The sequence below is a fragment of the Pelophylax lessonae genome (assembly GCF_965119305.1).
Source record: "Pelophylax lessonae genome assembly, chromosome: 12".
Classification (NCBI taxonomy): Eukaryota; Metazoa; Chordata; class Amphibia; order Anura; family Ranidae; genus Pelophylax; species Pelophylax lessonae.
The window spans coordinates 135,560,508-135,577,646 of record NC_138779.1 but is presented as its reverse complement, the minus strand read 5'-3'; the positions used below and the strand labels follow the sequence as shown (position 1 = coordinate 135,577,646).

The following is a 17,139-nucleotide window of genomic DNA, read 5'->3' as shown; positions in this document are numbered from 1 at the left end:
CATGTGCCCATTGTAGGCGCTTTGGGTACCCTGACCAGTCTGCAACAATACAGTCCCATGCACAACAAACTTTGATGCCCATTTTTTCTGCTTTCAATAAATTACCTTCAGGGACAACATGTTTATTTGCTGCCTAATATATCCCACCCACTTTCAGATGCCATTGTAATGAGATAATCAATGTTATTTACTTAATCTGTCAGTGGTCATAAAGTTATGGCTGATCGGTGCATATATGTTATCTTCATAGTCTGCTCCATCATCTGTTTCAAACACACTCCTTCATTTCCCCAAACCTGCTACCTTACTAGACTAAACAGTGCTGGTACTGATCTACGGATTGCACTGTTTTATTAAGTCATCTAATCCCTCATCACCATCTGTGATGGTGATGAGGGCTGATTTATGCAAAAAGCAGTGAGAGGACTGTCACAGGAAGGACAGAGGTGTCTGACATTCTGGCTGTGATGACCAGCCAGTTGTCACCTTTATTGTGCTGTGTGGGAGGCAAGATGGCAGCACCCAATGGGGGAATATCTGGCTCTCTGGGGACACAGTGGAGCTGGATTTTTTGTTCACAGATTATGCAACGGTGAGTTGTTTTTTTAAGCTGAATGATCCATATTTGGTTCTCCAAACACTAGCCAAAGAAAAGGTTGCTTTAAGCTCTGCTCACCTAACACCAGATATGAAATATTAAAAAAGTTCAAGTCGATCATAAGGTTTAGTAATAAACATAATTCAGTGTAAGAGAAAGATAAGGGAAGGAAATGCTTTTTTAGGCACTTAAATTGATCAAAATGATTTATTGCATTTTTGATTGATTTTTAAAGCCGACATGGGTACATGCATACTGTCAACAAGAAATAATTCCAGGAGCCTAAATAGTTACTGTGTTTGTCACATTTATTGCTATTATTGTGTATTATATTTTTGTGGTGTAGCACATGATATATGCTTATGATGCTTGCCTGTTACCATGACTTTGTTAGCAGTGCAGATTAAAGCTGGATTCACACTGTTTCACTGCAGTAACACGTACCACATTAGCATGCGTGTTACGGCACTGCATGAAAATTTGCATTTCATGTGTTGTTGTACTGCGGTGGCATTTATTCATAATAGCAATTATATATACATATTTTTTTTTTTTTCAGAGAAAGGAGGTTGTACCGAGGTTAGGTTAAAGTAGAACTATAGCCAAAACTTTTTTTTTTTTCATTTTGGATAGCGTAAGGAGGGTCGTAACTCCAGTTCTTTTTTTCTGCCATCTGTTTCCCATTGGGGAGATTTACCTTCACTTCCTGTCCCATGTGTGGTTTTGCTGTTTCTGATAGACCTTACTGTTTGTGATATGCTTTGTGTGTATTTATCTATATGTATATATATATATATATATATATATATATATTTTTTTTTTTTATTGTGTATATACATATATACTTTTTTATGTTTTTAGTTAACAGAAATTTGTGAAATTAATGTGGACAAATAAATAGTCCAGAAGAAGCGGGTCAGATGTGCTGCGAAACATGTCGATGACAGTTTTGTCCTGATTTCCATTAATAACAATATTATGTGTGTTCAATTTTCCTATTGGGGAGTTATTTGGCCCTTTGATGTAATGTATGTTTGTATATTGTATCAATCTTTGTAATAATAAAAATTACTATGTATATATTTTTTTAACATACTTTGTAGTTTGCATTAATTTAGGAGTCATCATTTAAAGGCCCATTACTTGCCCAAACCTCTTTCTTGCCCCTCTCTCCTGGTGGTGAGATTGGGGTTAATATTGGGGTTTCTATATTTTTCTATGTGAGAGGAAGTCCCTGCAAATTAGGGGAATCCCTTGAGGGGTCACCAGAACTAGTGTCCTAATTGGAAGATTTCCCATCTATTTCTTTTTCTGGGGACAACCCAAAATTTGGGATTTTCTTCTTTAATTTTCAATGATAAAAAGGACAAATAGAGAGGGTGAATGTCCCTAATGGGGCACAGACAGCAATAAAAACTGACAGGGGTTCTAATCCGTGTCTGCTCTGTCCAAAAAGAAAAAAAAATTGCCTTTAGTTAAACTTTAAGTGTAAAAATTTTTTGGAAAGTTTGGCTGCTACAGTTCTAACTTTTATTCTTACAGTCTGACATCTCCAAGCCCTGTGCATAGTTCAAAATCAGAAGTCAGTGGAGCTCATTGTGAAGATAGGGCTGAAATCACAATTATCCAGTGTGAGGAGAATCTTTGTAAGAAAGGTAAGAATACAATTTTGTGATATAAACACACAGCTATATACAGTGTATTTAGAATTGATTGGGCTAAGCACAGTATACAAGCAGGAGATTCGTTCTCATGTCAATAATGTAATAATTTGTGGTTATAGCTGGTTTGATTACTAAATGTTCTCTTCTTACACATTTAGATGGGTGTCTGGTTGAGTTGGTTTATAAGTCGTTTAGTAAGTGACTGTGAAATCCATTCATTTGCAGCAATAACCATATCATTTATATTATTTAAAGCAACTGATCAAAACTGTCCAAACCAAGATCCTGAGGCTAGGGTCATATCTTTGCAGGTTGCAGTAAATGCATTTTACTGGCATGTTTTAGGTGCATTTTTGATGCATTTTAGTGCTTTTTTAATGCATTTTGTTTTTTGGCTAATAGGAAAGTATGACCATTTTGTTCACATAGTGTTCACATAGTGCAAATTTGAGTCACATAAAACTATGCAAGAACCTTTATGTGTCCAAAAGTCACATGTTGGGGTTAAGGGTTAGGGTTAAATCTTACAGTTAAGGGCTAGCGTTAAATGTTAGGGTTAGCGGTAATCGTTAGGGTTAGCGGTAATCTTTAAGATTAGCGGTATTCAATAGGGTTAGCGGTAATTGATAGGCTTGGCTGTCTAACCCTAACAATTACCGCTAACCATAACCCTATCTCTAACCTTAAATTTAACCCCAACCTTAGCCCTTAACTCTAACATCTAACCCTAGCCATATAACCCTAACATTTAATTGCAGCCCCTAACCCTAACATGTGACTTTGGACACATAAAGGTTCCTGCACTACTTTGATCCAACTTTGATGCTACTCGTGTCTCACAGAATGTAAATTGGTATCAAAGTCACACTACATGAACAGAACTGTCATACTTTACTATTACCCAAAAAACATGGAACGCATCAAAAACGCAACACTTGCATTTTTGATGCGGGTTCATTAAAGTCTTTTACACGCAAAACGCAATTTGCTTTGGGAAAAAAAAGTCCTTGACCCTTTCCAAAAAACGCACCAGCTCAAAACGCACAATGTGAACTAAATCCATATTAAACTTAGTTAAATGGACTGTAGTGCGTTTCTGCAAAATGCACTAAAAAACGCATAGGTTTGAACCAAGGGTAATACAAGTGCATGCATAATAAGGTGTGGGTATATACCTTCTGTTTTTTTCATTACATGTATATAGTGCATCCTGAGAGTGCCTGCTTTCTGTATTCAGGTTTGGACTTCTAAGATGGGGCGGCTCACTCCTCTTCCACATCTTCACAATACAACACTGGTACTTAGGAACCTGCATAGAATAGTACATTAGTACATGTAGCTGATAGCTTGGTACTTTTGGTTTTGGGTGCAGACATGTCTGTATATCCTGCAGCTAAGTGACCCTAGCATTCTAATACATAACCGTCCTCCTACTTGAACCAATAACATTAGCTTACCCACAAGTACCATTTGTACGGGGACACTTAGTTAATCCTTCACCTTGAAAATAACCAATTCAGTTTAAAATAGAAATGGAAGGCAAAACATTTGTGTATAGATAAACATTATAAATCCCTATTTTTTTCTTTTTTTGTGATCACATAACCCCTTCCTGTGTGTTCTCAGCTGCATACACGGCTCAGAGCGGTAGGAGTGGAGACTTGTGGGGGGGGGGGACCTTCCTGGTACACCGGTTGGGGCACGTGTCAGCAGGAGGCAGGGAATGAGCAATACACTGATCTTCCCAGTGAAGAACTGTGCAGGGGGGCGTGTCAGCACAAGTCTTGGCCATTGGAGGACAGATGGGCTGTGCTCCCAATACAGCCAGAAAACTAACCACACTGGGGAAGGATGTGCCTAGTGCGGTCAGTTTGAAATAGGAAAGCAGGGGGACTTGCAGGAACAGCAGGAATTTCACGCAAAGGAAGCAATACAAAAAGAACAGAATACTTTCTAAAACAAGTAAATGGTACAATATACACAAATCAGAAATATAAAATGTTGAAGTACCATACACTTTAACATAACCGTTAACGTTCTTGTTTTTTACCATTGCCCCCTTCCATACTAATAGTTGGGTTTCCCAAGCACACTAAAGGTATGGAATGGAAAACAAGGGTATGCACTTCTTACACTTTATAATGTATGCACTTGCATGAGGATCTTGGTTTGTTCAATTTAGTTATGCTTTACATTTAGGTGAATGCTTTCGATGTATTGTATGTTCTGTTTTTTGCTTTGGTTGCAGATGAATCATTTATACCTCGACCAGAATCCCAGCCTATTAGCCCAGCCATGTATCCAGACACATCATGGGAGGATCATCTCCTAGAGCAACAGGATCACTTAGAGAGGGAAATGGAGGAAGCCAAGAAAATGATATCTGGCCTGCAGGTAAGCATCTGTTGTCTTCACCAGGCTCCTATAAAACAGCTTCTCTACCTGTCTCTACATCTATATATTGAACAAATCTGTAAGTAAACTAGTGTTACAGTAACTATAGAATAAAACCATAGGGCAACCATAACCGAGCAATTTCACATGGGAAATGAGAAGTGCAGTCATCAAAGCTCAGGAGGACCATTGTTCATATCTCTAAATGTGCTTGGATTGTAAGGGAGGCACACAAGGGGTTTGCTGGTACAATTATTCGCCCTGAGATGCACATAAAGGAGGGTTTTCTGATTAATAAAGATAATAGCAGACACCTTGTGCTACAAGCTCTCAGGCAGGTCCTTTAAATATTTAAAACGGCCTTTAGCAGACATATCAAACTGAGAGGAAACAGTAGGCTGAACTGAGATAATAAATGTGCAAGAGACTGCATTATATCTATTAAAGGTCACATCTGCGGGATTTCAGAACAACATGACAGAGGTTGAGTAATTAACGTTCTACTAATAATTATATCCTGGCATATTTTATTATCAATAGCGGGTCAATGAAACAATTTAGGAAGCTTTTAGCTACAAAATGATGTAAGTGTACCCCATATTCACTGGAGAATAGCTAAGGCCATATTCACTGTAAATGCTTAAACCAGCTGAGGGTCTCAGAGGAGTAATATGAGGCTATATGTGGCCTAATTTGACAAGACTGGCCTAAAGGTTCAACTAGGGCTAGTTTACACTAGAGTTGCTCTTTGAAGAGTGACCTGTAATCGGATTGTTCTCAGAGAACATTTGGCAGGCGGTGAGGAGGAATTATATTGCCGCTCCACCGCCTGTTTTAACCCCTAAAACCCGCACTAGTGCACCACAACCACTTGCATTGAACGCGGTTTAGGGTAAGTTGCAAGACACCCCAATTCAATTGAATTGGTCGCATTCAGCAGGGAGTAGTGCTCGCTGAATGTGTCTTTGCAGAATAATGGGGAGCTTTTGGGGGACAGTAAAAATGTCTCAGCCGCATGTTGCTTCTAACCTTTGACAAATGCCAGTAACTCGGTAAAATATAATTTCTTACATTGTATGTGCATGTTGCTGTAAATTTTGCTATTTCTTAGTGCAGATCTTAAAGTTTTAGCACCCAAATAACAACTCATTTTCAGTAGGTTTATATCTAGGACAGTGGTCTTCAAACTGCGGCCTGAGGGCCAGATGTCCGACCCTTTTGGCACTATTCCTTCTATTGACACCAACGATGAGGCACCATTCCCCCCCACTGACATCAACGATGGGGCACTATTCCTTCCACTGACACCAACAACAGAGCACCATTCCCTTCCACTGACACCAACGATGGGGCATTATTCTTTCCACTGACACCAACAACAGACATAATTCCTCCCCCTGAAACCATTAATGGGGTATCATTCTTCCCACTGATACCAATGTTGGGGCATCATTCCACCCACTGACACCAACAATGGTGCACTGTTCTTGCCACTAATACCAATGATGGAGCATTATTCCTCCTCCTACTGATCTTATTTTTTTAAATCCCACTGACCCCCAAGCCTGAGATATTGTGGACTCTGATTGATGCTGGGGCATTTTCTACTCTCACTGGCCACAGTCTGGCCCCCTAAAGTCTGAAAAGTAGTAAACTGGCCCTTTTTTTTTTTTTTCATATTCTTTCAAAACAATTTATTAAATTTCTTGGTAAACACAAACAGGTAAATAACAACTGGTTTACAATGACCATATAATACAATACAGGATATTGTTTGACAAGTAACATGGCCATTAACAAAGGGGGAAAAAAAAGAAATCACATATAGAAAAACAATACAGTACCGCCAAGGGTTGAAGTAATTGTGAGGATAGCTCTTATGGGAGAGACCTGGCATGGTCATAATGGGGGTTGCAACGGATATGTAAGACTCAGGGGGATTTATCCCATGCTCCAGACACCCCCTAGGGGGATCATGCTGTGTCCGGGTTACGGGAGGACTCCCCAGAGAGGGGCCAGGTCTTCTTTATATAGATAGGAGTGGATAAAAAAGGGGGGACCCTCTTTTTAACATTAGAGAGAGTTAGATAATGGGGAAAGCGGAGTGGTTGAGGGTCAGAAAGCACTGTTGCTTAATGTAAGTCAATAGATAGGCGTATCAGGTATTAGTGGCGGGGAGGGGAAAGGGGGATGCAAGTAGGGAATGGAAGGGGGGAATGGTGGGGGGCAGTTCAAGGAAGAGCATTACATCATTATGTTGTGCCGATAGACTTATCAGGACACGGATAAAGAAATACAGAGCGGACAATAGAAAAAAAGAAAACAGAGTGTAGTTTTAGTGTGATGCTGTGATGGCGACGGAAGGGGTTATGTAGTTCGATCTAGCTTCTGCCCCTGGTCAATTAACACCTCTTTCAAATAATTCTTGCTTTCCCTGTGGTCTCAGACTCCATAACAATACTACCACCATTTCAGATAGTCCCGAAAGAGCTGAACACTTCTTTCATAACGGCACCTTCTCCTCCTTTGAGAATCTGACAACTAGGTACCCCAAACATGGCATACCCTTTTTCAATTACCTACAAGTTAGACAATTCCTACTATCCCCCAAAAGGCCCTCATACTGGTCGAAACCTCACTCTCCTTTCAAAACCTTGTGCATCCAAAATGAACCCCAACGACATCTGATCTCAACTATACACACACTCTTGTCTCCACAATTTGACGTCAACTCAGACAAAACCTGTAAACGATGGGAAGAAGACTTATCCATACACCTTTCACACACAGACTGGACACGTATCTTCTCACATATACATAAAGGTTCCCTCAATGTTTTAGCTCAAGAGAACGGTATGAAAATATATACAAAATGGTATATGACACCAGACAAATTACACAAGATTAATGCAAGTAATTCCCATCTCTGCTGGAGATGTAGTAGAGAGAAAGGCACATTATTACACATCTGGTGGGACTGTTACCTTATTCAACCCTTTTGGAGAAATGTCCATGACCTTATCTCTAAAATTACCACCTATACTCCGGAATATTCTCCTGCATAATACCTTCTACATCACACCCCCCTTCCACAATCAGCTTACAGGAAATCACTTATTCTACATCTCATCAATGCAGCCAAGATGTGCGTCCCCTGTCACTGGATGTCGATAACCCAGCCCTCTACAAAGGAGTGGCTTTCTCGTATCACCAAAGTAGCCAAGATGGAAGAATTAATCCATCAAGCCAGAGAATCCCCTGATACATTTTACAAGATTTGGGCCCCTTGGGTTGAATTCACAAAATAAGAACTGGCCCTTTTTTTAGGGAGTTTGGAGACCTCTGATCTAGGGTATTGTTCAGTTCACATTTAGTGTGTTCAGTAATTTGAACAGATTATGTGCAACCATCTAACTAGTGACTATACAATTACAAAATAGATTCAGATCACCTAGATGGCATCCATCCCATGTTACAAATTGTACAACAGACCACGAGGTAAAAGAGTTCCCAACAGAGGGAGTATACAAACAAGACCAAACCCATGTGATATAGGGTGGCATTAACTATAAATTGCTGACACAGATCGAGTAAAACACAATCCTAAAACTTATCGTTCAGAACTCCGACGCATTTCGACTGATTCAGTCTTCTTTAGGGGATTGGTGGAATTTGAGTGCAAGCTGGGTTTTACAGGAGGCTGAATTAGCTTATACTGGGGATCCATTCATTGGATGGGGCCAGATGTGATTGGCCTTTGCCTACAGTGCTGAGCCCTGCATGTAAGGACCCCAAACCAAAAATATATATATATGCGAGTCTGCAAGACAGGCTAGGTAAGGTAGAGATCTCTGTAGTGGTATATAGACAGGCACCCAATCATAGCTTCTCCCGAAGGGAATAGGTTATCCCAGTGTTGGTGGTCAATGCATGCAGGTGTAACTAATGTCCAGCAAGGTGCTGCGCACATGGAGCAAATAAACCTATGCGCTGAGTATAAGAAAGGCCCCATCATATGTCTAGATAGGGCCAATCCCCGACTCTTCTTTTGGTGCCAAAGGGCACATTCTAAATTTTGTACTGACTTTGCAGGCAACAATAGTGAACTACAGTACTTTACATTGTACAAAGAAGCAAGTTTTGGATGAAAACAGGAAAACAATATTGAACTGTGATAAATAATACCCAAGAATAAGCATCTTCCTTTGATATAACATTACTTTGGTGAGATTCTATTTAAGCTCACATTAGCGAGCACTATAGATCTCATTCTGCTAACTGATAGGGAAAGCAGATAAAGTATGTAAAGGCATTTTTTTAGTCTTGGACAGAGCAGAGAAGGGTTGGACCCTTTTTAATGCTATCGGTGTCTTTGCTGGGAAGATCCATCCCTCTATTAATCCTTGTGACCATTGTCACTGAGACAAAAAAAAGGGGGAAATATAACATTTTAGAGACATTTCTTCTGATTTCTTATTTCCTCTCCAAAACAGCAAGTATAGAGAAATCCTCATAGCAGGACACAGGCAGCAAAAATAACATTTTAAAGCCTTCCCTTCTGTATCTAAAATTGAAAAGAAAGTTTTGGCTTTACATACATTTTAAAATGTGCATAGGATAGAACATTGTATATTTTGTTGGAATTTACAGAGACATTGTAGCTCAGTCTTAATAAGGGAGTCTTTATTTGTTTTCATATAGCAGCCTGTAACAATATCCCAGCTTTATTATCTCCCATGGTTACAGTATTGGGTTTCCTTTTCAGGCATTGCTGTTAAATGGATCGCTTCCCGAAGACGAACAAGAGAGCTTATTCTCTTTGCATGAAGACGGGGCGTGCCCAGAAGAACAACTGGTGAGTTCATACTGTACCTGTCTTTACCACTCTGTAAATCTTCCAGCATCTTCTATCATTGCTGAACTTCACTTCTTCTGCTTTCAGGTCATCATTAAAGGTCGCCTTGACCAGAGTATGAGTGAGAACCAGTGTCTGAAGGTGAGTCCTTACTGCAATGCCTACAACTTCAAGAAGATGAGTTATTGTAGAAGCAGAATGTGATGATGTGTCGTAGTTACTGACATCCAATCATTCATAATGTGATATGAGCTAAAGGAAAACACCAGATCTCCCTTACAACCTACTTTGTCAGGTTTAATAAGGGCAAGATTAAAAAAATACACTGTAGCGACCACTATTTTTCTAAAGTCTCTTATTGTGAGTTATGCTCTTAATATGGTATTGCTGACCAATTTGAAACCTGAACTTTGAAATATAATTCTGCCATGATTTTTTTAAAGGCTAACTTCAGTTTTATCGAGGAGAAACACATCTGCCTGTAGATGATTTACATACATTTTAGCAAACTTAAAGTGTTACTAAACCCACAACAGTAAAAAATCACTGTATATGCAGTAAAGCATGCTTGTTATACTCACTGTGGAACCTAAGGGGTTAATCCTCTGCATTGTGTAAAAAGGCTGTTTGATCCTGTCTTTTCTGATCCTCCCATTTTTCCCCAATCTATCTCCTGATAGTACAGAGCTTTGGGGGTACTCTGCACGTGCTCAGTTTGTTGTGTATTGCTAGAGAAGTTTTTTTTTGTGAGGGTGCATGTGATCTGCATAGGGCCAATCGGCAGTGTCCCGACAGGGGGTCGGGGGATATGCAGCCTCATAGAACTGTCAGAAGAGAATGAAAACTCCTCCTAAAAACTTTAACCAGTGCTCTGTTAGAAGTCACAAGACTACTATATACTGCTGATGAGAAAAGGTATTTAACAGTTTATATTTACTAAAATAATTGCATTTTCGTCTTCTGTGTACTGTGGGAGACCAGATATAGTGAATGCTGGGTCCTGGGTTTAGTAACACTTTAAGACACAGCTTCTATAAAAATATCTACTTTTATAGGGCTTCCATGGAAATTCTGATATATATTTATAGAAAACAAAAAAAACATCTGTTTTTCTTTTTGCAGCAGTCTGTATAATAAATACACTTTATTACATATAAAGTATAAATACAAATAGACCCAAGTTAAAACAAAGGTATACCTAATAAAACTCACCATATTCCCAAAATGATCTTCAAAGCATATCCTAAATTCATCCTGCAGTAAAATAAAATAAATGCTTTAAAAACCTTATATCTTCATTACATCTCCTGGGCTTATTTCTATTATTTACAGCTGACCGTTTTATTGCACTTCCAGAAGACGGCCATCGCTGTATTTCTGGGAACCCAACGATGATGCTTTAGGTGAAAGCATCTTCAACATAAGAGTTGGTGCAGCTGCTATGCTTTCCCCTCCCCTCCTCCTGCCCAATCACAGAAGCCTTTCTATTATGTGAACTCATTCACAAAATACTAAGGCTTCTCTGAATAGGCAGCAGAGGGGAAGGGTGGGCTAAGCTGCTCTGTGTGCCTCTCTCTCCTCTCCCACAGCCCCAAGTGTCATGTATGCTCCACCAGAGCTAAAAACCCATCTGATATAAATAATAGAGATAAGTTCAGAAGATGTCATGCACCTCTTTGGACTTAACTCATAGTGTGACTGCACTTTTTACAAAGTGTCTGTATTCCTGGAATTCAGCTTTAAAGTATATCTGTTGCTTTGGCCTACACAGACAAAGCACAGATTCACTTTAAAGGAATAGTTGACTTTTTAGAAATACGATTATGTTAAATTGAGAACCACATACAGAAATATACTTGACATCAACATTGAACTTGTACTTTCTGCATACGTATAAAAAAAAAAAATCTATGTTCTATACACTGTACCAAAATGAAAGAAGAGAACGACATTAATGTGAAATACAGTCCAGCTATAATGTGCACTATGTAGTATTCCTCTCAGTATGGAAGGGTTTATTAAGCTGCACCATTTTTGATGCTTTTGCAGAAAGAACTCCAGGGCTGCAAACAAGAAAATCGAAATCTCCAAGCAATCAAGGTACATTGAACAATGAAATACATGTTTTTGGAATGTGATACCTGTACATCTGACACAGTATCGACTGTTATTTTTATCAGCTTTTTAGGGGTGAGGTGGAATTAATCCTGCAGCTATAGTCTGAAAGCTAATGGAATTTGAAAAAAACACAATATGTGCTAACTGTATATTCAGAGCTAAAGTTTGATCATCTTATAGTTTGCTTTCCCCAGTTCGTCCTTTTCTCCCCCCATTAACAGGCTAAATAAATGCATAAATAAAACCTTTGTTTTCAGTACATACGGTACCTTATTATAGGCCCAGTGACATCACTTGGTCTTTGTGCTTCTCTATGCAATGTAGGCATGTCATGGTTTGTATGATGGCCCGGCAGGGTGCAGTAGATAACTTACTGAAACAAGAAGCAGTTAATGCCCATAAAAGATACCGAGCAAACGTGAGAAACACAAAAGTGCACAGGGTGTGCGAAATAGTCTTCCCTCCAAAGAGGTAGGACCCTAACCTCAATCCCCGGGGGCGCAAGACTCCTGACAGGGACTAAGGTACTTCCTATGGTCTGTCTGGCCAAAACCAGACAAACCCCGTTCTCCAGGGGGACTGCCGAAACAGTCCACCCCAAGTACTTGGTGGGGCTCCCCCGAAGGGAGACCCCATGAGAGAGGGCGAACTAAGCCAGAAGGCCATATCCACCCCCTCCCAAGACTCAAGGCTGGGCCAGAGGACCCACACCCTACAAGTCGTGCAGGAAAAAAGGTGATAGTGCAGTGACAAAAGAAAAAATCACACACAAACAAAGAAGTGGGGGAAGGGGAAGTGGGGGAAGTGCTATGGTGCCATGTGAGGTACCAAGGCAGGGGAGGAATGGGCTTGATAATGCTGGATGTCATCCAGCCAGGAAACGAGGCAGGCTCTATCTGACTTGCTGCAGCTTTTGGTGCATGCTGTAAGAAGCTTACAGTGTGCAGTGAAATCAGAGTAAACAATCTCAGTACAGGAGGGGAGCCTGTACAACTGTGAAAGATACGTTGTAGAACATAAGACTGGAATTAAGTTGTAAGTAGCTGAAATATTACAACCATGCACGCATTATGTGTGCTGTTCTTGCTTTCATTTACAATTTACTAAACTGATTCGTCCTCCTCCCAACTTGCTTAAATTAACCTCCACACATTAGATGGTGGTCAGATGTGTGGGCACAATCCGATTGCCAAAGGGTCTTTCATATGAAAGCTCTTTTTATAAACAAATGTTCAAATTGGCTAAAAATACTTGCTTGGATGTCCTGAGAAGAGAGAGTAGACTTGATAAACACTCCCAGCAGTTCTGTGGGAAAACCAGCTGATTTCTTATTCCCCGAAAAGGGTCCGGTATAGAATGTTTTTCAAGGCTGGAGAGTGGATACAGACATATGATTATTTCCCAATCTGGCCAATCTGTCTCTGGTGCAAAAATAATGTCATGCCTGAAGGCATCTAAGGACTTGGAAAATGTAGCAGAATAGCTTGTGTTATGTGGTGCTGAGTATCATCTGTTTCTAGCAGGGTGTTTATAAAGAGCAACATTGTTTTTGTAGTACTTCAGCTGAATGCAGCATATGTCTTTACTGTTTGCCTTTACTTCTGTTGTCAAAGAAGAAGAATGTGACACATATGTATGTGCTAAACAAGAATGTAGATTCCTCCTACACCATTGACTCACCTTCACACCATAAAAATAAAAATAACTGCTGAGATGTTCTCATTAGTCATCTTCGTTATGCTTGTTAAATGTCCTGAAGTTGCATGAACTTGAATTTACATTATTAACAGAAAGGTCTGCTGCAAACTGGTAGTTGAGGGATGGTTGAGGGCCATAAACAGAATTAGTAAATGGCTTCTTGCATCCTTCTGGTGGTGAGTTTTCTGCATGTAATTCCCAAGGGCAAACCTTTGATCGGCAGGCAGTTTTTCATTACCTCTTTTCTTTTTGATTCGAGTTACATAGTTACATAGTTAGTGAGGTTGAAAAAAGACATAAGTCCATCCAGTTCAACCTATGATGTATGTGTGTGTTTGCTTTTAACCGTACATTGTATACCCCTGTATGTTGTGGTCTTTATGGTGTCCATCCAATAGTTTATTGAAACTATCAATGCTCCCCGCTGATACGACTGCTTGTGGAAGAGAATTCCACATCCTTACCGCTCTTACAGTGAAGAACCCCTTACGCACTTTAAGGTTAAACCGCCTTTCCTCAAGTTTTAGTGAGTGGCCACGTGTCTTATTGTATTCCCTTTCACTGAATAGTTTGTTCCTTATGCTCGGGTCGCCAGTACAGTATTTGTACATTGATATCATATCCCCCCTCAATCGTCTCTTCTCCAGAGAGAATAGGTTCAGTGCTTGTAGTCTTTCCTCATAGCTGATGTCCTCCATTCCCCTAATTATTTTTGTTGCCCTTCTCTGGACTTTCTCCAGTTCCAGCATATCCTTCCTGAGGACCGGTGCCCAGAACTGGACAGCATACTCCAGATGTGGCCAGACCAGAGTCTTGTAGAGTGGAAGAATAATCTCTTTATTTCTGGAGTTGCATTATGCATATACAGTATGTTATGCACATTGGGACAAGAAGCAAGACACTCTGCAAAAGGGCTGGAAGAGATCTTACCATTGAATTACCAGTGGATGATTATGTAATATGGGTTGACCTGTTACAGCAAATTGGATATGGAATAGCCCGTACATGTGACCATCCTACAGCCATTATCTGTCCACCTGATCCTGATGTGTTTATAGCCAAATTTGTGCATAATTATTATTATTAACATTGCAGTCAGTTTTTTTTTTCTCTTCAACCATTAAGCATCTCAAATTCGTTCCTCCAGTACATTAGCACTCATTCTACACATCACTTGGCTTTATCTCAAATACTGTTTTATGTAATCTTTATAGCTTACTGCCCCTTTTCTTAACCTCCCACTCCACTCCCTTTCTTATGCTTCCTTATATTTTTTAAATGTACTGTAACTTAAATCCAACAGTTATGCGGGCATTCCAGTCATGTCACTGGTCCTTTCTCTTCTTTACAGCTGCAGCGGCACGCATTCCTTCTTCCTGCACTGAATGGTGCTCACGTTATGATGTGTGAGTACTGTTTGGGGCAGCAGTAGCTCTGAGATGTGAGCCCAGGCCAGTGTTAGGCCTCATGCACACTGGACGTTTTTGGAGCTGCTGTTAGCAGCGTCAGACGTTTTTTTTTTGCAGCTGCAAAACGCCCATCTACAATGTACCCCATACCCATTCACATAGGGAGGGGGTCCGCGATCTGGGGGTGCCACCCTTGTTAAAGGGGGCTTCCAGATTCCGGTGAGCCCCCTGCCCGCAGACCCCCACAACCAACGGCCAGGGTTGTGGGGATGAGGCCCTTGTCCTCATCAACATGGGGGCAAGGTGCTTTGAGGTGGGGGGTGCAGAGCCCCCCTTGCCCCAAAGCACCCACACCCCCCCATGTTGAGGGCATGTGGCCTGGTATGGTCCAGGGGGGGTGGGCAGCATGCTTGGATAAGGGCCACGCCGTTTTTTTCCCCATTTTTGGCGTGGAGTTCCCCCTCAAGATTCTCACAGTGCAAGTCGCACCGCAAGTGGGATCATCCTGATCCCACTTGCGGTGCGACTTCCATTCAAATCAATAGGCTCACATAGGGAACCATTGATTTTGAATGGAGGCAGAAAAAACGCCGCTAAAAGCTACGTGGCCAAACGTGCAATAACGCAAATGGAAAAAGCTTTTTTTCTGGCGTCAAGAAACAGCTTTGGAGCACGTTTTTATGACGCCCTGTGTGTATGGAGCCTTATGGTGGACTCCAAGGGGATGTGTCAATGACAATCTGGGCTCACAGGCATTGGGTTGAATGACTTTGACTGTCATTTAAGCCAAAAGGGGAGTCAAATCTAGTGGATAAGCAGACTTTCTGCAGAGGTCAGGAGTTGAGTATTGCAGCAAAAGCTGTTTTTTTTTTTAACCACTTCCCGCCCGCCCTATTACAAAATGACGGCGGGAATGTGGTTGTGTTATCCTGACCGGACGTCATATGACGGCGGCAGGATAACACAGCTCTGGGCGCCCCCCGGGGGCGCGCAGAGCGGCGATCGGTGATGCGGGGTGTCAGTCTGACACCCTGCATCTCCGATCTCGGTAAAGAGCCTCTGACGGAGGCTCTTTACCATGTGATCAGCCGTGTCCAATCACGGCTGGTCACATAGTAAATAGGAACAGCCATTGATCGGCTTTCCTTAGTTCGTGCCTGACAGGCACGAGTAAAGGAGCGCCGATCGGTGGCTCCCCTGACAGGGGGGGGGGGGTCGGCACTGGTAATCAGATCATTGATTACCAGTGCAGACCCTCGGGGGGGGATGCCACTAGATCCACCAGGGATGCCCACTATGACCCCAGGGATGCCCACTATGACCCCAGGGATGCCCACTATGGCCACCAGGGATGGCAATCAGGGCTCAGGGAGCCCCCCATTGCCCTCCCCATCAGTGCTGCCCACCAGTGCCCTCCCTATCAGTGCTGCCCACAAGTGCCCATCATTGCCATCCTTTAGTGTCGCCCACCAGTGCCCATTATTGCCCACCGGTGCCGCCTATCAGTGCCCATTAGTGCCCATCTGTCCCGCCTGTCAGTGCCGATCAGTGCCGCCCATCAGTGCCCACCAGTGCCGCCTATCAGTGCCCATTAGTGCCCGTCAGTGCCACCTATCAGTGCCCGTCAGTGCCACCTATCAGTGTCCATCAATGCCGCCTATCAGTGCCCATCAGTGCCGCCTATCAGTGCCCACCAATGCTGCATATCAGTGCTACCTATCAGTGCCACATATCAGTGCCGCATATCAGTGCCGCCTATCAGTGCCACCCCATCAGTGCCACCCCATCAGTGCCACCCCATCAGTGCCTCCTCATCAGTGCCTGTCAGTGCAGTCTCATCAGTGCTCATTGGTGCAGGAAAAAACTTATTTATTTACAAAATTGTATAACATAAACAAAAAAACTTTTTTTTTTTTTTCAAACTTTTCGGTCTTTTTTTATTTGTTTAGCAAAAAGGAAAAAACCCAGAGGTGATCAAATACCACCAAAAGAAAGCTCTATTTGTGGGGGGAAAATGACATAAATTTGGCTTAGGTACAGTGTTGCATGACCGCGCAATTGTCATTCAAAATGCAACAGCGCTTAAAGGGGAAAATTGGCCTGGGCGGGAAGGGAGGGAAGTGCCCTGTATTAAAGTGGTTAAATTCTACTGCAGTGATATTTTTTTTTTTAATTCTGTTTTTAAACCTGGATTTATACCTTCGTGTCTATTAACGGTGGTAAAGTGTGCATTGACACAGCATGTTAACGCACAGTACACACAGGGTATGGCACCCCTTCGCAATGCACTACCTTGCACTGTGGTAATGCAATACCTTGCACTGTGGTAATGCAATACCTTGCACTGTGGTACTCTTTTGCTAGAAATTATGCAGGATCTTTTTTATTTATCTGGTTATTAAA

The 17,139-nt window shown here is 41.5% G+C and overlaps 1 protein-coding gene across 2 annotated transcripts in view; it reads left to right on the top strand.

Moving 5' to 3' along the window:
- Window positions 1-17,139, top strand: part of DIXDC1 (DIX domain containing 1) — a 258,363-nt gene that overhangs the window by 199,458 nt on the left and 41,766 nt on the right. For both annotated transcript variants that reach the window (XM_082273246.1, XM_082273245.1), the window contains exons 6-10: window positions 2,141-2,253; window positions 4,511-4,656; window positions 9,422-9,511; window positions 9,599-9,652; window positions 11,561-11,611. In XM_082273246.1, the coding sequence (XP_082129372.1) occupies window positions 2,141-2,253; window positions 4,511-4,656; window positions 9,422-9,511; window positions 9,599-9,652; window positions 11,561-11,611 (454 nt within the window). The remainder of the gene's footprint in view (window positions 1-2,140; window positions 2,254-4,510; window positions 4,657-9,421; window positions 9,512-9,598; window positions 9,653-11,560; window positions 11,612-17,139) is intronic.